Source organism: Myxocyprinus asiaticus, chromosome 1 (genome assembly GCF_019703515.2).
Source record: "Myxocyprinus asiaticus isolate MX2 ecotype Aquarium Trade chromosome 1, UBuf_Myxa_2, whole genome shotgun sequence".
Lineage (NCBI taxonomy): Eukaryota > Metazoa > Chordata > Actinopteri > Cypriniformes > Catostomidae > Myxocyprinus > Myxocyprinus asiaticus.
Window position 1 is genome coordinate 55164830 of NC_059344.1, and position 23085 is coordinate 55187914.

Below are 23085 nucleotides of genomic sequence, written 5' to 3' on the forward strand. Positions count from 1 at the left end.
CACACTGTTTTTCAGCGCATAAATGAAATACAGTGCCTTTTATTCACTAAACACCCACAATCCAGTTTAAGATGCTATCTGCACGGGTTTAAGTATTTAAGTATTTAAATTACATTTAAATGTACATTTGTACAGTGTACATTTTCTACTGATCATGGCAGCAGTAATTTATCAAACATTTGAGAAGAGCATTATAACTGGGCATACTGTAGCATACAGAACTAAAGTTTCCAGTATGGTTGCTAGGGTATAGGCTGAATAAATATAGCACTCCCACTACTGTTCCTTAAAGGGATGGTTCACCTAAAAATGAAAATTGTGTGATCATTTACTTAACCTCATGTTGACACAAACTTGTACGACTTTATTTTTTCCCTTGAGCACCATAGAAGATTTGAATGTTAGCCTCAGTCATCATAAAAGTGAAAAGTGAAAGTGGAAAAATGTGCAGTTAATGTTAATGGTGATTGACTAATATCTATTGACTAATTTCTAATATTTGACTAATGTCTAATATCTCCTTTTGTGTTCCACAGAAACAAGAATAAGGTGAGAGTGAGTCAGTGATGACAACATTTTTATTTTGAAATATCCCTTTAAGTTGAATGGGAATTAAACAACATAAACTCAAAACATGTAAGTGTAGAGAACCCTCTTCAGCCTGATCATCTATCCCATTTTGTGTGTTTAACAATGCCAAAGGATTCAAGAGAGCCATAAGCACTGACGACAAAACTTTGAATGATAAATGAGAGGATTGCTTTAAAGGTATATGATATTCAACCACCTCGCTATTTCAAACAAGATATCACTTTTCTGGATGACTGAAGTCATGAACAGAACTAAAATATGCTTTATCATAACCATTTAACTACATAAGTCAACATAAGTTTGAGTAACTATCAGGGCATATGAATTACATTCTCAGCTGATCTCTGTCATTGAATGTTACTGTATGTGCACTGGCTCAAAAGGTTTGCCATCAATGTATTTTTAGCCTAAGTGCTTTTCAATGAATCCCACCTTAAAGACCCAAATACTGTCCCATGGAGGAACATATGGATAAAAAAAATAAACGACCCCCAACTAAATATCCTTATTCTCAGCAAGCTGATGTTTTAAAAGAGTTACATTGAAGTGCCTAGATTCCTGTTGTACTTAAAAAAAGAAAAAAAGCTAATTGCCCCAATTTAGGCACTAGATATATTGCCCTCACTTATGAGGCTGTTTCATTTCATTTGAATGCGTCATGCAATATGAACAACTTGAATAGGAGTGCATGAGAGAGAGAGAGAGAGAGAGGGAAAAAAGAGAGGGCGGCGGGGCGGGGGTTGGGGGGGGGGGGGGTGGGTTGTGGCAGTGCATCTGCATGTGCATTTTCAATGATTTAGTCATCTACCAGTTTTTTCCAAGGTGACTGTTGTAAGTGGGCTGCAAGACAGGCCAGAACATAGATTAGCTGAAATAAGAAGACAGAAGCCAGGAGCAGAAAGAGAAATTTGGGGAGGAGAAAAGAGAGAGGAAGAGAGAGATGAAAAAGTGAAGCACATACAGGGACAGAGTTAGAATTTGAGTTAGGTAGAGTGTGAGAGCACAGTGAAGGGCAAGAGGGAATTGAAGGAATAACAGCAGAGAGTGTGTGAATGTGTGAAACTGCAGCTGGAGCAGGTCGCGTGTTTGTTTTAGCATGCACGACTGGGGCCTCCTCTGATTGGTTGGCAGGTTGGACTGGGGGCTCTTGGGGCTCCAAGCCCCCCTCTGATTGCCTTGGTTGAGAGACGAACGCAGAAAGAATAGTGAGAGAGAGAGAGCAGGCACGGGCAACACAATCTCATGGACACCAAATGTGAGACTCCACACGTCAGGCTCACACTCACACGCTCACCTAAACTCAAACGCAGGCACTGGTAACTCTGCATCCCTTAATGAGGCATGGACCAATCCACTGCGGCTGCTGTCGTATTACTGGTTTCTCTCTTGCTCCTGGTACAGTGAAATAAGTTTTCATACTTTATTCTTTTATTTTGTTTCCTTTTTTTCTTATTCTTTCATTTTGCAGACATTTTTTAGAGATGATTTTTAGATGTACATTATAAGATTGTTGCTTACTGGCTTATTAGCATTTTTTGACTTTTATTTTAGATTTGACTTTGCTATAGTTTCAAATATTGGAGTGTTTATGGCTTCATAGACATCTAATTTCTCTGCATTATTATACAGATGGAATGCACTTTGGAAATATTTATTGATAGTCTGTCCATCTACGCTAAAGATAATATTGTTGCTCAACACTTGGACATATTTTCTCCAAAAGTATGGTATTGTGAATGAGTTATTAATGAAAACCCTAAAACTTATTGCTGTTTTGCTTGCATGGCTGGTTTATTTGAAATTAAGTCTTTGGGGATCTCTTTCAAACTGCCAGAGTTGAAATGAGAAGGCACTGTCTCTATAAGATGTGAACAAATAGAGTGCGAATAACCGAGAGGCAGGCAAGAGCTTAAACAGAAGTGTGGCAATCATATGACTTCCCAATTAAATAAAGTTCATTCCATGTATATTGATGTAACCCTGGGTCTGTGAAAGTGAGCATTGTGCTGAGCTCTGTAGCCGGTCAATGGGTGCTCTTTGAGCAAGCAAATATCTTAAATCAATTTCACAAGTCTGTTGAGTTTGTCCTTTTCAGACGCTGTTGGTTCCATGGTATGGGGTTTCACCCTTGCCCTCTTGAACCAAAATTATCACTCATCATTTCAAATGCAGGGGCTGGAAATGGAAAATATTATACATGCCCATAGAGGAAGCTCCCAGGGAAGAAAGGAGGAAAGGAAGAGGATTGTTGGTTTTAAGAGGGTTCATTTGGTCTTTTACTGTCATAGTGAAAACAGCAACTGATTGATGAAGGGTTAAGTAAAGCAAAAATGATCCAACTAGATATCTAATGCTTAAAGGGGTCCTATCATAAGATATCAATCATTGTGCTATGAAAATATTTGTTTAAACTGTTAGGGGCCGTTCAGACCGAACACTTTCTTGCGTAAAGAAAAGCTAGACGCAGCTCTATGAATGGAACAGAAAGCAGGTGTCTTAAGCAGGTGCTTTTATAGAAATTGAAGTTCTTTTAACTTGACACGGCATCTAAGCGTAGCATTCCTGTGTGAGATGCTGTAAAAACAGTGAGTCGTGGCACAAGAGTCGAAAACATCCATCTAGCACGTTTACATAGAAAACAATCAAAAGACAATGCAGATGGATTAAAAAACATCTTCTGAGTGAACAGCCCCTAGCACAGTAATTTTCAGAACTCAAAATGTCCTCTCCAGTGGAAAAAATTACATTTATTGAAACTATGCAACAAAAAGGTTTTGTTCTGCATTTCCTCAACTAACTGACATTTGACAGATTAACACATTTAAACACATTACTGCCCACGATGACGCATCATCATTGTCTATTCGGTGTTCAAAAACTTGGTCAGCACAACCAGGACATATGGAGGATGTAGGATAGATACTATTAACACCAGAACTAATGAGATGAGTAAAATGTGGGAAAGTCTGACAAACCATGTGCTATTTCTGAATGTGTGTAGCACCTGAAGCTCTGCACATCATTCTGAATGATCCCAACTTGTCTTAGCAGTCCAAAAGCATTGTTGCTCAATTCACATATGCAGAGGCTGTTTACATAGAAGTCAGCAAAGGTAAATGTTATCAAGCCTTAAAGGTCATAGAATAGGTGAAAATGCATCATTAAAAAACTAGATTATGACTGTTTTTGCTGTAAAAATTATATGATATGACCCTTTTATTATGTAAGCAAGCCAGTTGTTGGGCCCTCTGATTGGTCCTTAGCTTTTCTTTTAGCAGTGTATTGAAAGGCAACCTAGGAAGTAATTTTTACAATTGAGACCATTCCCACAAGACCTCAGTGCAGTCTCCATTTGCCCTCCATTAAGGGTGCTTTCACACTTGGTTCGATTGCTTGGACCGAACCTGAGTTCATTTCCTTCCCCCTGCCCCAGCTGGTCTCTGTTCACATCATATGTTTTGGGTCCGAACCGTGGTCCGATTACGTCATCAACATGAGGAAAAGCGGCAGCTGTTTACCACTGTAACTAGGCAACAACTCAAGAAGACATCAGCTTCGCTGTGTTATTAAAGTATTAATCTCTTTGGATCTACTACCAAAACTTTACATGCACAGAATGACAGTTACGTTTGTCTGCCACGATGCAAGAGATGTGAAGAATGTGAGCTGCTTTCTGTAGGTGATTTATTTGGACACAAGCTGGTATGAGAAATTCGTTAAACCATAAGAATTGCGATCGGAAGCCATGTCATCATATGTCATCAATAGCGGTTCACTTCCACGATTTGGTATGATTGCATTCATATTAGTAGCGAACTGCACCGGAGTTCACATGAACCGTACCCCAGACCACTTTTTCAAGCGGACTCGGGTGAGTTCAGAAAACAGCGTTCACACCACCCAAACGAACCGATCTTTGACGCCATTCGAACTCGGGTGTGCACCAAAAATGCTAGTGTGAAAGCACCCTAAACTGGATGTCAAGTGAATAGGTGTTCTATAATTGAGTGCAAACACACCAATTGCTTTTCACAGGAAACTAGGTAACAGTTGGATGGGAAACTCAAATCAGGAGCAAGGTTTATTAATTCAGATTTGGTGCGGCCAAAGTTTTGTAGAAGGTTCTTTGCTGATATGTTTTTTCACTGATCCATTAGCTGTGTTTAGATCTCAGCATGCCTATTCCCCTCAATTATATTTTAAGATTGCAAATGTTTAGGCTGTTTATAGCATTCCTTCTTTGATCATTTGCAACTTAAGATGAATAATGAGCCATTTTGCTACTGGGCCCAAAGAAAATAATCCAAGAGTTTCATTACCTTGTATCTTCTTTCTTCACCAGAGCCATTTTTCATCCTTAACCAAATGAAATGCCATGCAGTTGGGATAATGTCAGAAACTTCTTAAAAGTTATTCTTCAAAGGAAATGCTCATTTCCAGCAGGTTTTTGCTTGGTGCTTCTTTTTTGGTCCCTAGCTGTTGAAAACATTTCCTAGTTCTGTGGCCACTATGCACTTCAGAGCAGGTGTTCCATGCAGGAGTTCTGCATTAATAAGTCCCATTAATGCCATCTGCAGATTTCATGAAAATTAGTGGATTCAAAAGGACCCCACCAGTTTCTCTGCCCGCATGGGGCTCAAATGAATACTGAAAAGACAGGTGCTTTAAACACATTCCTTTAGTCTTTCACAGACTTGAATGGTCCCCATCTGTGATGTTGGCTTATGCTGCAATATCCATTATACTTGCAAGAACTGAACACAATGGCTATGTTGGGGGACATTTACGGATTACGGGACAACCACAATAGTACTGCACTCCCAAATCAATCATACCAGACTCTATATTATAGCATCGCTTTGTTCTGCTCAAGCCCCAGCTGAGTTTGGCCATCAAGACTCTCTATTTTAAATAGTTTTTTTTTTTTTATAAGCCTGTAACAAAAACAAAAGTTTGTCACCTAGGGTTGATTTATGAGCTCATCAAACTCAGTGACCTGTTTGTGTCACATTGCTCATTGAGAAACTAAAAGACTTGGGGCAAATTCCATTCAAAAGTGACCATGCCCTACCTACTCCAAAGACATTACTGTCTTTATGTACTTCTTTTATACTACTGTCTTTTTTACTACTTTTTGACATTTAATTAAAGTGAGTGGTGACTCTGAAGTTTAAAAAGGACAAAAAATATGGCACAGTTTGAATTTGAACGTCAAAAACATTGTTGTTGGTTCTCAAATGTTTTGTATCCAAAAGTAATTACTGCACCATAGTTGCCATATTTGATTTGCCCACTGCAAAACTTATGTTGATCAATGATTTGATAGTGAACAAAATATGTTTAAAACTTATTTCAGTAGCTCACTTTCATTTGGAATGGCCCTTTGAGTTGCGTACCCTTCCCGCAATGCCCTTCAATGGTGCAAAAATGCCATTTGGAATTCACCCTTACTATAGTTTTAGACAGGAATGTGCTACTTAAGGTTAGAGGGGCAACGTCACCAGTTGAACGAAGATTTGGAATGAGACCATTAGCACGACAACCCAACACCATATTTATCTGTCCAATTAGACAGCTGAACAGGAATGGGGTGAAACAGTGTAAGAGTGATAAGTCCCTTGTGAAAAGAGTCTTTGGTTTTGATCTTGGCTCTATATCTTGGCTCTATGGCTTGGTTCCAACAGCTAGCCTGCTTCCCAATTGGTTGTCAAGGCATGCCTCAGATGCACATTGTCCTTGCAGGTTCTTAATTAATCTTCACATAATATTGATCTTGGAACCAGATTCATCTCTCATATCTCTTCACTGCCAAAGGCTTTGCTAAGAAATTATACTGGAGAGAAAAAAAAACTTGGCTGGAGCTTGTTAAGAAAGGCATTACATTTCTTTCTGAAAAGGATGACTCTGACATCTGACAGAAATATGCTGGAGGAAACATGAGAGCTTCAACCATTTCCTAACAGACCTTATTTATTCCCATTAACTTTTTGTGCAGATGCCAAACTGCAATCTTTGACCTTGTGTGTTCTCCAGTTTTTTAAATGTGTATAATGTATAATTGCATAGTGAATTATCAAGCATTATATTACTGATTAGATTCAAATTGCAAGGGTTCGTGCTTACATTATCTCTCAGGTTAGGTCACTTTATAAAGCCAGTTAATAACTTAAATGACTCAAATATTGAAACAGTCCTCATTCACTTTTTAAAGTAAAAAACAAAAAAAAGGGTGTTTTTGTTTTAATATTAAAATACTTCGTAGTATCCCAGTTTAATTTGCAGAGGAAACTGTAATTAAGCCATTTTTAGGTTTGTTTCACAGAAAAGTGCACCATCAAAAAACATTGCTCTGTTTGTTTCTGACCAGCCCGGCAGCATTGCCTCAACCAGTAGCGTGAGTTTGAGGCGGGACAATCTGACCGACCAATAGAAGATTGGGTCAGTGTTTGCGAAACCTGTCTTAAATTATTATTGCAATTGATGCTAGTAGCACACAAATAACACACTTCACCTTTACGTTTTTTTAGTTTAGTGTTGAAGCTTTTGCACATTTTTTATTTTTTTTTTTCAGTAATTCTTTAATGTCTGTTAAATGTATCATATTGGTGTAACATGAAAAAAGTTACAAAGTTTGAGTTTGTAAGTTTGAGTATCTGACTTGCCTTAATTAGCTGAAATTAGGTATGGTGTTTTAAGAAAGCAAAATTGCAGAATTTAGCATTTTACCACAGAATGGAGACTGATATGTATCTCTGCCTGTTGCAGTGCTGTATGAATGATTTGCTGGCAAGAACTAGATGACTATCTCTGTGAAGGAAGGCATTGTGGTTACTTGGGCTACCATTGTTTCTCTGCTCTCTTCACTTTGAATTCTCTTGGCCAACCTAGATGTGCTCTGAAAGTGCTGACAAGATGAATTAGGCCAAGAAAGTCTGAATGTGGCTCAGTGGTTTCAAGTTATCATGAGTTTTTTAGTGGTGTCTGAGACCAAAATAATATTTTTGTTGCAAAGGTGTCATAGCCTCTGTCATTACAAATTTTGCTAGGTTATTTTGGCCCCTGGTTAGTTTTATGCTTTACCTTAATTTAAACCTAATTTGTGGTTCTAGCTGATGTAAAATAAAACAGCTGTATCTGCTGTAAAGCTTTATTTTTGTTTTGTTTTTGTTGCTATTTTTTGTTTGTTTTCATTGTTGTTTTTGATTGTGACTAATGTTTCACCTTGAAAATGATGTGAAAGTTTATTTTCCAGTTTGTGCTAAAAGAGCCATGATTGCTAGTACATCCATTACTAATTGTATGCATACTGTAAAGTCTGTCTACAATGGTCTGGGGAGGCACAATACAACTTTTTTCTGAAGCAAGCACAGAGGATTAAGCCAATATTGCACTGATGCTGTTGTTTTTGATGTTGGTACACACAGTACATACAACAATTAATTTTAACATAGTTAGCCTATACATTTGGTTCAGGTCATTGTACAAAATTGCAAAAATGGTTGCAAAAAAGTAGCTTACTGTGGTGGTGTCATGAATGATTACCATATTCATATACCATGGTATTTATGTTGTATTTCAAAGAATGTCATTTTTTTTTTTTTTCAGTGATACATTGTATCATGTGTATGTTCATTTGTTGTGTTATTAATTCTCACTTGTCTGTCTCACTCTTTCTCATTCAGACTCTATTTCTTTCCCTAGAGCTCACGGACAGCACGTTCAGAGGAAGACAGAGACACGCTCTGGGACGCCTGGGGAACATGGAGTGAATGTTCTCGAACTTGTGGGGGAGGAGCTTCCTATTCACTCAGACGCTGCCTCAGTTCAAAGTATGTCACTTTAGCAATTTAGATTTGAGTTGAAATTATGTATGTGTAAAGAAAGAGACAGCAGAGTGATACGAGAGACATGAAACTAGCATAGCTAGGTAAGAAATCGTTTGCCAATGACATCGGTCAACTACACAGTTTCATAATCATAATACATAAAGATTTGACCACGAATGCCATGAGTGATCAATTGCTTTCAATTATTCCAGAGAGCCATGTAATAAATTTTAATTATTCAGTCCAAATAACATAAATCTTTGAGGAAATAATCCTTTACCCAAGATCATGAAGCAAGGTAAAAACACTCCCAAATATTTAAAATGTACTCTTGCACAAACTACATAATGTATGGACCTCTTAAAACTCTTTTCACCTTTAGACTCTAGGTTAAAAAAAAAAAAAAAAAAAAAAAAAAAAAAAATTTTGTTTATCAAATTAATGGTTTATGTATCATTGGAAAAGAGTGAGTTTGGTCATACAAACATTTCTAGATGGGAAATTATTTCACTTAAGTCCCACAAGAGCCTCAAATTACAGCATCAGGGAAACATCCATGAACAAACTGTAAAAAATAAAAAAAAAAAGCCCCTAAACTGATCAGTTGTAATCCATTCTCTGCAAGTCGAGTGGTACTTGACTGCTATCCATAAGTTGCTTAATAATAGAAGTGTATCCCTCTTGTTGTTTATAGCTTATCCCTCGCCAAATGAATGTGGAAATCTCTCAGAAGCCTGTAGTCTCTCATAGACTATAATAAAAATACTTTAAATGCATTTTATATGACTGTTAAAGACTCTTGGGTCAACAGAGCGATCTATTGTTTTTCCCCCCAAAAACTGGCTCCAGCCTCGGTCTGTATTTTAGCAGACGACATGGCTGGTAAAGCTTCATTTTTGACAGTGCATAAAGCATGTCCAACAAATCACGGGCCACTTTGTCCAGTTGAGATTTTGAAAATCCACTTAAATCAAATTGGTAGAAAGAGGTGGTTTAAATAAATGGGGGAACCAATTAGAAAGGGATTGCGTGGCGCGCGAGAGCATGTTTTCCATTGAAATGTTGTCACATTTATTGACTCTAGAATTCCTATTAAGTGATCTCATGTGTCCCACACTTTATGGCTCCTATTGCACAAAATATGTCTCTACTGTTCCAAAGGAGCTTTGCGTGAGAGTTCAAATGTGTGTCAAAGTTTAGCAGTCCTGCCAGTGTGACAGAATCATTCAAAATAGAAAATGAGAAGTCTTGAGAAATCGTATATCTTCTATTCCCACTCAATTTTTGGAGTCGACTAGTCAACTAGTCTAAAAAGTAAGAAGCCCTCAGAAAACAGTCAAAAAACATTTTGTTTATGCGACCCATTTAAAATATTATTCCAACAGCCAAATCCACCACTAAATTCTGCTGAAAAGGGGCATTTATCTGCGACGTGTTTGCCTTGCATTATGATCATTGTACATTAAATGTAGAACATGACACGTATTCACTGAATCAACATTAGCGTGTACAGGCATATTTATTAAAAACAATTGAATAGTACAGGACCAATAGAGCAACCGTAATAGCCTGTTCTTAATGGAATTTACCAAAATAAAGTTACTTAACATATTAAAACAGTCAGGACATTGTTGAAAATAATTAACAGGTAAGCCAAATCTATGAGAGAGAAAAAATGTGCTGAAAAGTTGCGTATTTCACGACGTACATTAGCCTATGATCTATCTAATCTGACAGCTGTATGATTAAGAACGTTAACCAATAACAGTTACAATGTAAAAAAAAATAGATATAGGATAGAAAAAAATAGGCCTAGGAGAAATGTACAATAAACCAAATGTATTGTCTTAAACATGACGTGCACACAGAAGAATAAAAGATAGTTAACCAGTTAAGCAGTCGGCACATCATTGAAAATAGTCATAGCAACTTGCAAGCCAACGTTTCGGAAATCCGCTTCCACCACCAAAGTGATTTCTATAGCTACTTTGTGCGCTGCAAGTGAGAGGGGTAAGAAGCACTCGCAGCCTGAGGTGAAGTGAAACTTTGTATCCATCTGCCCAGATATCCTCTTTTTTTTTAATATTTGTAGTATTTATTGCATTTCAAATGTGTAACATTAACATGACAGTAATATAAGTGCAGTCTTTGTAATAATATAAAGCCAAACGTAAATGTGTGAAAATGTTGAACAGTTTAATGGGGAAAAATATTGACCGACTAGTAATTCCAGTGTCGACTAGCAGCATAAGAACCGTTTAGTCGACTAGTCAACTAGTCTCGCATATCCCTAATTTTAACTGCGATTGCGGTTTCTGCCTCTAACAATTAATTAAGCATAACCGTCTATGGTATTAGTTAGCTACACAGGGCAGCTATTTGCACCCCAATAGTCTGGTGGAACCACAGAAATATACAACAAACTAAACACTCACTGCAGTGGCGTGGGGTGTAAAGATGGTATGTGAATGTGTAATGTTGTCCTAGCGACCACGATTCGAATCCGTCTTTTGTCCCACTATTTTTCCCTTCCGATTTCCTTTCCACTCTTGATATTTCCTTTAATACTACTTAAGATAATAGATAAAAAATGAATATAAATGTTGATTTCATCATAGTGATTTGGTCACGGTGAATGTCTGGGAGTGCAGAGAAGGGTTTGATCCAGAGGCGGGGTCTGTTGATCGCACTCGTTCCCACGTGAAACCATGGTTACTGTTGTAAAACCAAGGTTATTTTTTCTAAGGTAAGGTTAAGGTTAGGTTTAGGGATAGGGGTTAATATAGTTTGTCTGTGGGACTCTAAATAAACACAGTAAACACACTGCAGTTAGTATTTAAATATGGGTGCAAATAGTATCTGAAACTATTTGCACCAGGGTCCAAATTAGTATCTACCATTATTTGCACCGGGGTTGGGGTGCAAATAATATCTCCCACTATTTGTACTAGGTGTAAATAGGATATATCATTATTTGCACGAGAGTGCATATAGCATCTGACATCATTTGCACTAGGGTGCAATTAGTATCTACCATTATTTGCACTAGGGTTGGGGTGCAAATAATATATGCCACGATTTGCACTGGGGTGTAAATAGCATATGAAATTATTTGCACCAGGGTGCAAATAGTATCTGACTTACAGAAATCACGCTTTAACAGAAAATGAAACTTCAATATCTATAAAATCATCATTGTGCAATTTGATAAAAATATGATTGTAAATTGTGTATAAAATAAATAATTAAATAAATAAGTAAATAATAGTTGTATTTAGAACCCCAGTGAGCAAGCCGAAGGCGACTATGGCAAGGAACACAAAACTCCATAAGATGTTGGTTAATGGAGAAAAATAACCTTTGGAGAAACCAGGCTCACTGTGGGGGCCAGTTCCCCTCCGGCTAAACAGCATGAATATAATGCCAGTATTAGTGTGTGTAGTGCAAGTCATGGTTAAAATGAGTAACCAGCAGAAATGTAAGTGCAGCGTAGTTCTAGCAGGAAGACTCGCAGCTGTACATCATCGCACCATTAGCTAGGTAACTCCTAGCCAATCATGCGTCAGCCATTGCTTTATAAGTCTGCTTACAATCTATCACATTGCTGTTTCAGCGTGCCAACACGGCAACCTCCACCACCCCACCGCCACCAGTTGAATCCTGTCCTGCACAGGGGTAGGCTTCTCGCCCCTACCACCTATCTACGGCCAGATCTGACGGTTCCGAGTACAACTTCCTCGGACCGCCATATGGGGCCGAAGCCAAAGAGAGACATTACATTCCTGCTTCATATTCATCAAATAAATGTCATCTTAAACTTTACTCAAGTCTGCGAGTCTTCCTGATAGAACTGCAGATGTTTACATGTATTGTATGTGCGCTGCTGTGATCTGTAGTGTGTTACACATACCCGGGACACACATGAGGATAATGATACGGTGTTATAGCGGTCTCAGAGCGGTTCTGTTCTCGATGCACAATAATTAATTCCATCTCGTGCTCTGAGTTGTCACTTTCATCTCTGCTGGCAACACACAGAAACAACAACACAGACTTTCTTTCAAAATAAGGCTTGTTAAAATAATTAGGCTTCTGTCAAAATAAAGGCTTGAGACTGTATACCAATGTTGCATGCTAAATTATTGTGGAAATATGTTACTACTGCACTGTATGTTACTATTGTATATTGGAATATAATAATAATATTAATTATTATTATATATTTTATTAAATAATATTTATTAATAATAATTTAAATATTGGATCTTAAGATGACTCAAGCCTGAACACTCTACAGAGTAACTCATTCTAATGGCGGTAAAGCATGGGCAAAACATGGCTTAATTTTGGTCAAAAGGAATCATTTACTAGTCAACATGAGAGCTGCCATTTAACCTAATTTTGTTTTTTTGTTCATTTAAGAATTATCTAAGCAGTGGCAACAGTATTTTTTTGTGCAGCCCTGTTATTATTATTATTATTATATAAGTGCGTAGGCACCTATTGTAATCGTTAGTGTTCTTTTTCTTCTTCTTCTTCCGCCATTGAGTCTATAGCAGCCCATAGAACTGTATGCAGGAAAGTTGTGAAATTTGGCACACAGATAGAGGACAGTCTGAACATTAACTGGAGCAAATTTGGAGTCTCTAACTCAAACCCTCTAGCGCCACCAACTGCCCAAATTTCACATGTTTATGCTAATAAACTTTGAACCGTAAGTGCCAGAATCAAAATAATATTTTCCTCTGATATCTTGGCTTGATCGGATCGAATGCACCCAATGTTGTCATTCTCTGTCATGAAAATGTTCCTGCCATTTTGAATTTTTCAAAAAAACTACTTTTTCGAACTCCTCCTAGATCGTTCGCCCAATTTGCACGAAAATTAAATCAGCTCATCTTCAGACCAGGCAGGAATTCAAGTTGATTAGTCAAACGGTTCTCGAATAACGCATGAACAAATTCGATGTAGAGCATGCCAAATTGGACGTGAGGCTATATCTCTGCAATGCTTTAGCATGTTCACACCAAACTTGGTGTGTGTTATGACAACCATGACCTGAGGGTACCTGCACAGTTTTGGCACAGCGCTAACTAGTGGTCACAAGATATGAATACCAAATCTGGTCTTGTTAGATTCTGTGCGAGATGCCAAGTCAAATGATACCAAATGTTCTTATGTCGGCCATTTTGGGCATCGCCCATTTTGAATTTTGTTGTAAAATGCTTTATTTTTCAAACACGTTGACATATGATTACCAAACTCGCTATGTGTCATTGGCACAATGCCCTGAAGGTACTCAAAAAGTTTTGGGACAGCAACACTTTCTGGTCAAAAGTTATACCAAATTTTCATAAAATGCTAATAACTTTTGATTACTTTGTGCTATTGTCATGAGATTAGTCTTGGGTCATGCCAAGAATGTGGATACCAATCATGCCATGATCGATCGAACTTCCTGTCCACCATTTTGAAATCCTTTAAAAACCTACTTTTTCAAACTCCTCCTAGAGATTTTGTCAGATTTTAACCAAAATTGAATCAGACCACCTTCAGAAAAATGTATGGATTTTGTGTTGATAGACCGAACCGTTTTTGTTTAACACAACAATGAATTTGATGGCACGGTGCCAGAATAGTTTTCAGACTCTATCTCGGCAACGCTTTGGCGTATTGACATGAAACTTTATATGTGTCATTATGACCACACCTTGACCACACATATCAAATTGGTGACAGTGCCACCTGTTGTTCAAAAGTAATAAGCTTTTATGTCCCATTGCAATTGATAATATTCATGGTTTTTCAATACTTTTGCCTAAAATAATGACCAGATTGCTTTAATTACTTATTTTTTGTCATTGTTGTGGCTAATAATGGTTGATGTGCTTGGCCCCTTAATTGCTGCTTGCAGCTATATTTATTATTATTATTATTATTATTTAAATTACAGAATATTTGTGATTAATAATCGTGATTCTTGCTCATTTTCACCATTATCGTGCAACCCTTTTAAAATATCCTTAATCAGATTGAATTTATTTTTTATGGATTGCATGATTACCTATTGATTGTATTATCTTTCAGTCAATGGCAGTACATTTTTTCAGAATGTACTGATTGTGCCCCTAAATTTTAGAATAGTATACTATAATTATATAAATATATATAAGTATAGTATAGGTGCTGTGACTGTCAGTGTTCAGTGCTGTGATTTTCAGTGTTCAGTAGTACAGGCTACATGAATACTGGATTACGCAAACAACAAAAATGAACTACTTGAAATTAGGCCACTGCTTTTTGCTTTATCAGCCGATATTCATGTCCTATGACTCGATCGGTGATTGGTAATTTGGCCCATCGCATAAACCGATCGCTCATGTCGCAAAAGACCTGCGGCTCTTTTAAGACTTCAGCAGCACTGTCATGGCAGTGTGGGGAATACTGCCAAAGTGTTGTATGACAAAATTATAGTTTGCGTACTGTTAATGTGGCGTTTTACAAGCAACAAAGCAAAGCTATCCAACTAAATGAAATGGCAGGGAAGGAATTTCTAAATACAATTATTATTTATACAATATTAAGATACCATAATATAATGTATTCAGTATAATACAAAAATAAAATAGAAATAAAATAAGGTACAATAAGAATTGTATGAAATAATGGCAATGAATCAATAATAATAAATGTCACGTTAAGTTTAATTGCAGCTATGGGTTATCAGTTTGTCTTCAGTTTGACACTAAACTTCATTTTTTATAGGGCTATCTATCTATGGAGAATATTTTGTTAGCCTGTACTTGTTTTAAAGTCTTATTTTTAAAAAAAAAGTTTTTTTAATAAGCCTTTTAAACTTTTTTAACTTTTTTTTTTGTCAGCAAAAACTAGGAAAATGTATATTACTGGGAAGAGGAAAATTCAATTAATAGTGACAAAGTGCAGAAAGCCTATAGCCAGTTATGACAGAGATCCTGATAAAAGGTGAAATGATCAGTATCGGGATCAGTATCAGCCGATGACAAGAAGATCGGTGATTGGTATCAGCTGTAAAAATCCTGATCGGAGCATCCCTAACTATTACATTGTATAAAATGCTTTACATTTTAAAATTTACAAAATACATTTTAAAATGTTCTGAATGTGCCCATGTATTTTAAAAGAGCTCTCCGAGCCAGAACATAAAATATGCTGTTTCAGGTAAGTTTACTCACCGTTTTAAACACCTTTTGCTTTCACTTGTTAATTAATGGTCCTGCTTACATATACATTTTTAAAACTGAAAAAAATTCCATGTAGTCTCTAAATTAATATGAGGTCATAAGACTCCAAGCATACTAGGTATTAAAGAAGAATGTGCAAAATGCTGTTTAAAATAGTTCTTAATGGAGTATAGCTTGTCACACCATAGCTCATGAACTTCACAAAAGCATTTCATGTCACCTAACCATATTGAAAAGGTTTTTCTACAAACTGAAAATGTTACAGCTTGGACCAACACTCTCTTTCCTTGACTGGCAGTGGAAATAATTCTTGTATTTAACATTACAGGGAGTTTTTCATCTCTGCCTCACTTTGAGCAAAAGCTGCATATTGAATACTCAAAACCTTGAGTTGAGAATGTTGTTAAATTGACCCCTGTGAATCTATGTTAGAGATGTTTGAGGTTCAGCTCTTTTCAAGGCTTGTTGTTTGGTTTCTGAGTGCAGGGGGGCTGTTTGTGTGAACTGACAGGCCCTTGGGGAAGGCTTTTTGTTTTGAATGTTGGTAGAAAGAGTGCTCACTGCCTGAGAATAAGAATCAGATCACCAGGACTGAGTTACAAATCAAGACTCTGTTGAGGGCACACAGGGCTCCTATATTTGGTACTGAGGGAGAACTGTAAATTTTCTTGTGAACTCCCCCCTCCCATAACCAGCCACATGCACATTTATAAGGTCTCACATACAGTACAGTACATACTGAAGGAATCTTCAATCATCTTTCTCTCCCTTTTCTGTTCATAAACATTTTCATGCACACTTTCACTGAAAAGTCAATTAAAATCACATAAGCTAGTGCTGTGGCTGCAGTTGGCAAGTGTAATAGGTTACTTCACCAAAAAATAAAAAAATCTGCCATTATTATTCACCCTCATGTTATTTGAAACCCGTAGGACTGTCTTTGTTCTGTGTAATAAAAATTTAGATGTTAGGCAGTATGTTTGAAGAAAAGATGGATAAAGTTAATGGTGACTGAGGCTAACATTCTGCCAAACGTCTCCTTTTGTGTTCCAAGGAAGAAAGGATGTCATACTGTAAATGATAACAGAATTGTAATTTTGAGGTGAAGTATCCCTTTAAGAATGCCTTGCACATGCATTATTATTGCATGTATTTAATCTTTAAATTAAGAGAAAACGATATGAAACGACATAATTAAATTGTTACGCCTCTACATTTTTGGATGACATTGCATGGATTCAACAGATTGCCTTGATAGACAAATAGCTCCCAAAGAAACAAAGAAACAAATTCCAACGTTGTGATTATTTGCTGAAAGCGCATATTTTGGTTTGGCCTCCAAATCCTTTGCCAATCTTTCAAAGTCTGTTATTAGACAATCCAAGTGTACCATATGCGAATAGTTCCAACCCAAAAATCCTTCTGAATGTCAAACCAATAAATGGAGAATTTTAAAGTCATAATCAAAACCAAGGTGCTGTAAACATTATCAATAGTAATTGTTGACCCGCATACTAGTTAGTTGTACCACACTTAGTAGTTACTACCTGTTAAACGTGGGAAAAGGTATGTAATTTTTAGCACAATAACATTACTAATCTAAAAAAAAAAAAATAGTTTTTCATCAAATTGAAGCTTAAATGGATAGTTCACCCAAAAATGAAAATTCTGTCATCATTTACTCACCCTCATGTTGCTCTAAACCCAGATGACTTCCTTTCATCTGGAGAACATGAAAGGTGATGTTAGGCAGAGTGATAGTCTCAGTCACCATTCACTTTGATTGCAATGAAAGTGAATGGTGACTAATACTAACATTAAGTTAAAAATCTCATTTTGACAGAATCTTTATTTTTGGTGAACTATCTTTTTAAGTACCCTGAGCAACATTCATGTAATGCCATATTTTGTTACGGCAAAATAAATATTCCTGTTTTGTTATGGCAATATCAATATTCCTTTGGTTGCCCCTGTGTGTTGATATTTATCTCTTTCTCTTTGTAAGGATCTGCAGTTTCACAAATAAATTCACAATTCACAGCATGATTAAATCGGGATGAATGCACAGCGAGGAAAAATAACTTTAGGTTACTCATGTAACACCGGTTCTCTGATAACAGGAGCTAGATATCTCACTATGGGAAAAGGCCAGGGGAGTGACCGGTTCTGGAAGCACCAAAAACACCACGTCTGTCCCTTGACAGAACAATCACAGCAGTGATTAGGGAATCCCACCTCCTTATAGTCACTATCATTGGTCCCTTCTTCATTCATTCTCAGCATGGTAAAAAGAGAACCTAAAGTTCGGTATCTCACTATGGGATATAGACAACTGCCATATTGCAGATATGCTGTCCGTAGCAGACCTGTCAGCCGACTCGTAGTGTCCAATACCAGAAACCCAATCAAATTCTCAAAGAATGGATGGGGGAAAAAATGACACACTTGTGCTTTCTCTGTGTTGTTTTATTTGTTTGTTTGTTTGTTATTTTTATACATTGGCAGTTTGACCACCCACACAAAGGACTGAATGAGCCAATGATGGTTCTTTGACATCCAGTATATAAAACCAGACAAATGTGTGAGGTGATGCCCAACTCGCCACCACACAAATGTCCTGGACTGAAACACCCCTGAACAGCGGCCACAAGGTAGCCATGCCTCTGATAGAATGAGCTCTCAAGCTTTACAACCCCATGCTAATATAACTTAATATAATAGCCTCCACTACCCAATAAGACAGTCGCTGTCATGAAATGGGTCTGCCGTTCGAGAATCAGACCACAAAACAAAAAGATGATAAATTCTCCTTAATGCTTCCGTTCTTTCCACGTACAACCGTAGAGGAAGAACTGGACACAAACAGTGAAGCCGCTCGTCTTCCGTCGAGGAAAAAGGCATCCATTTACATCAGTCCCAGTAGGTGTAGACCTAGAAATATTATTTCCCGTGAGGGCACCAGACAGCTCTTTGTCTCGTTATTTTGAAGCCAAAGCTCTCCAAATGAGACACCAGCACTCTCGTATCTATCTCTGCTTGCTGCTGTGACGGAGCACAGATGAGTAGATCGTCCAGATAAGATGACACTCTGAGACCTGTTAATCTCAGTGGCATTAGTGCTGCTTCCACACATTTGCCAAAGACTCTTGGTGCTAATGAAAGCCTGAGGGACCTTTAAAATTCGTAGGCTATCCCCCGATAGGCAAACCTCAGGATCCTTCAGATCGACTGACGTCACCAGTCTCTGGGACGAATAAACTGAGAGACATTAAGCATTAAACGTTAGCATTTTAAACTTGTATTTTCAGAGGTGTTTTCAAGGTTCCGCAAATCCAGAATGGGACGAAGACCTCGACCCCCCACCACCCGTATTGCTCTCTTGCTCAGCAAAGAGGCTATTTCTTCCTCCAAAATATGAGCTGACTCCCCCTCTGCTGCTGACATTTATACCCTGATGAAAAGAGGTGGTTTTACAGCTAATTGCAGCCGTTAACCATGTTCTATCATAGATAGTACTGCCGAGTTAGCTGAGATTTTTAAGCTTCAACTTCTGCCTCTAACACGAAAGGAGCCTCAGTCAACCACAAGGAATGCATGGAACAGTTCAACAACACATTTTTTTATGATTGGTGTTTATATAGAATTTTCATCAGATTTACATGCTGTTTGTTAGTGAGGTTGATAACCTTAAAAAAATACAATATAATATTATTTTATGATTTGTTTGAATGTGAAAGAAAAATACAAACTATATGAACAAAGCTACTTTTACATACATTTGTCTAACTTTTACCTGTGGTCTTTTTAATGTTTCTTGTCTAAACAACATCACAATATTTCACATTTCCATTTTAAGTAAGCACTCAACTGTTTCAGCAAAAAGACACGTCTCATCCCTGGAGTTAACTTCTATTTCCAACACGGCGCCACTCGTTTTTTTGCTCGTCCTCGAGACTTTTCTCAACTGAACTGGCCACAGACACTGAGAAGTTCTGTTCTGTGCATATATTTACTGATCAGCACCATTAATCCATCATGCTTTCACATCTACCACACTCTCTGCTCTTGCTGTTTTGGCTGCTTGAATTTAACACACAGAAATAGAATTTAACTATTTCTCATGGGAAGTCAGCAAAGGCTCGCTGAAATGTCCCTAAAAGTAGCTAAATCTCGTGATGACGTCATTTATTACGTAAGATGTCAAATTTACATATGTAAATGAATTGCTGTAAAGAGCTATGGCACTTCTTTAAAGGTGTTGAACCATATGTTTTTTTTTTTTTACTACTAATCATTTAGCTATCACTAATTGAACATGTCAAACATTCAGAAAGTGGGAGATTTCTATTTATTTATTTTTATTTATTTTGTTTTGTAATTAAACTGCATTATTGAACAATGACAAACTCCAAAATTATTTTAGCAATAGGAACCAGGGTAGGCAGCGGTGTAGTGTTGGGGATGTTTTTTTTTTTTACTTATTTTTTAATCCATTTTAAACATGGATCTATATGCCTTATAATGCTTCACATGGAGCTGTTTTGGAGATAATATGTAATATATATATATATATATATATATATATATATATATATACACACACACACACACACACACACACTATATACACTGGCGGCCAAAAGTTTGGAATAATGTACAGATTTTGCTCTTATGGAAAGAAATTGTTATTTTTATTCACCAAAGTGGCATTCAACTGATCACAATGTATAGTCAGGACATTAATAACATGAAAAATGACTATTACAACTAAACTACTTCAAAGAGTTCTCATCAAAAAATCCTCCACGTGCAGCAATGACAGCCTTGCAGATCGTTGGCATTCTAGCTGTCAGTTTGTCCAGATACTCAGGTGACATTTCACCCCACACTTCCTGTAGCACTTGCCATAGATGTGGCTGTCTTGTCGTGCACTTCACATGCACCTTACAGTCTAGCTGATCCCACAAAAGCTCAATGGGATTAAGATCCATAACACACTTTTCCAATTATCTGTTCTCCAATGTCTGTGTTTCTTTGCCCACTCTAACCTTTTCTTTTTGTTTTTCTGTTTCAAAAGTGGCTTTTTCTTTGCAATTCTTCTCATAAGTCCTGCACCCCTGAGTCTTCTCTTTACTGTTGTACATGAAACTGGTGTTGAGCAGGTAGAATTCAATGAAGCTGTCAGCTTAGGACATTTCCGTCTATTTCTCAAACTAGAGACTATACCTCTTGTTTAGTTGTACATCTGGCCTTCCACATCTCTTTCTGTCCTTGTTAGAGCCAGTTGTCCTTTGTCTTTGAAGACTGTAGTGTACACCTTTGTATGAAATCTTCAGTTTTTTGGCAGTTTCAAGCACTGTATAGCCTTCATTCCTCAAAACAATGATTGACTGATGAGTTTCTAGAGAAAGCTGTTTCTTTTTTGCCATTTTTGACCTAATATTGATGCCAGTCTATTGCATACTGTGACAACTCAAAAACAAACACAAAGACAATGTTAAGCTTCATTTAATGAACCAAACAGCTTTCAACTGTGTTTGATATAATGGCAAGTGATTTTCTAGTACCAAATTAGCAATTTAGCATGATTACTCGAGGATAAGGTGTTTGAGTGATGGCTGCTGGAAATGAGGCCTGTCTAAATTTGATCAAAAATTACTATTTTCAAATAGTGATGGTGCAGATTTTTACATCAGTAATGTCCTGACTATACTTTGTGATCAGCTGAATGCCACTTTGGTGCAGTAAAGTACCAATTTCCTTCCGAAACAGCAAAATCTGTGCATTAGTCCAAACATTTATACACCGCCAGTGTGTGTGTATATATATATATAAATACTGTATATTTTTTTTTCGTCGTCTTTTTTTTCTGTTGTGTGATGCTGATCCACCAGTGTTTATTACTTGTGCCAGTGTTACTGTGTCACAATGACTTTTTGACAGTGACACCTCATCTGTTCATATCACTTATCTCTACACTTCATTATAGATCAGGGGTTTCTATCCATTCCATTCTCTCTCTCTCTCTCCCTGCTAGATAATTTCTCAATGCTCTTCTATCGCTGTTGGCTGACTTTTCTTTTCTAAACGGAGAGCATGCATGTGAATTGAGGTTGATATTTTCACAACAAATACCAACAACACAAAAGCTCGTCAGTCATTCGATTTATAGAACATCTGTATGCACATAAATCCAACTTCTGATGGCATGCAGGTCAGTCATATTACTTGAAACACCGGGGGGCGCTGGAACACTGAGAAAAATGAGACATCATTCACGATAGAGGTCAGTGGCGGACTGGCCATTGGGAGAACCGGGGGGACAGCCACGAAATGGAGCCGCATGGGCCACCGCGTTATGCAGAATGCGCCACAAAACAGCGCTGCGATATGCAGAAAAGAACAGCAACCCCTGTTCTTTTGGGCCAGTTTCTATGTAAAATCCTGAGCCAAATTTTCTTCCCAGAATGCCCCTGATAGAGATGATGTTTTTTGTGTTCCAGATGATGAAGAATATCGCTAAAGCAGACTATAAAAGTTGCAAAAATTGTTGCTAGAGTGCTCTTTTACTCGCAAAGGGGGTCAAAAAGTCGCTAAATCTAGCTTGGCAACACTGCTTCCGCTTTTTTACGCTCTTTGGCTTTTCCGCCACTTCTCTGTTGCGTCTTTGCATTATTGAAATTCCACATGAGAAGTGGAAGCCATTTGAATTCAGCACTGAATTCTACATCGCCACCCTTGAATTTATTATAGAAACACTAACTGTACTTTTGTATGGACCTACAGAGCTGAGATATTCTTCTAAAAATCTTTGTTTGTGTTCTGCAGAAGAAAGTCATACACATCTGGGATGACATGAGGGTCAGTAAAAGATGAGATAATTTTTATTTGTGGGTGAAGTATTTCTTTAACTTGCACTCTCACCCAAAGACGAGCATATTTCATGCATTATAAACCACCATTATAAATATATTTTATGCATTATGGCCACATTTTACAGGGCTTGCACATTTTGCATGTATTAATGTAAAAACATCTGTCATGGAAACCTTACAAGTATATCTGATCTATAATTTGTAACATGAGTCATGTCAATGACAAGCATACAGGCATTACCAGGATTTATTTAATGCATGTAACCAGCCACTTTAGGTCGCCATGCATTTTTAAACCAAGATACGTAAGCTTTTATGTCTGCTTTGACATCAAATTGTATTGTGCGTGTGCTGGTCATCATTCAGAAGTTACACATCTGTTTGGAGCCTCTGGAATCTAAAAGTTACTTCTCCTCTCAGTTGCATGATATCACATTGAAATCATGTTCACCTTCTTCAGTTAGACTCCTTCCAAGCCATTTCTGATGCTTAGCTGACGCTATACAATGGCTTTGTTCACACTGCACATAAATCTGATTTGTTTTTCAAATCCGATTTTTTGGGACTGAC

General features: G+C 37.4%; 1 protein-coding gene across 5 annotated transcripts in view; it reads left to right on the forward strand.

The window, feature by feature from the left end:
• The window catches only part of LOC127445184 (ADAMTS-like protein 1), a 215534-nt gene that overhangs the window by 136781 nt on the left and 55668 nt on the right, over positions 1-23085 (forward strand). For 4 of the 5 annotated variants that reach the window (XR_007897944.1, XM_051705083.1, XM_051705092.1 and 1 more), the window contains exon 3: positions 8293-8420. Coding sequence is in view for 4 of the 5 variants with exons in the window: in XM_051705083.1 (XP_051561043.1) it covers positions 8293-8420 (128 nt within the window). In the remaining variant the exon portion in view is untranslated. Of the gene's footprint in view, positions 1-1474; positions 1987-8292; positions 8421-23085 lie in introns of those variants that run through there. The other variant, XM_051705072.1, reaches the window with a different exon arrangement.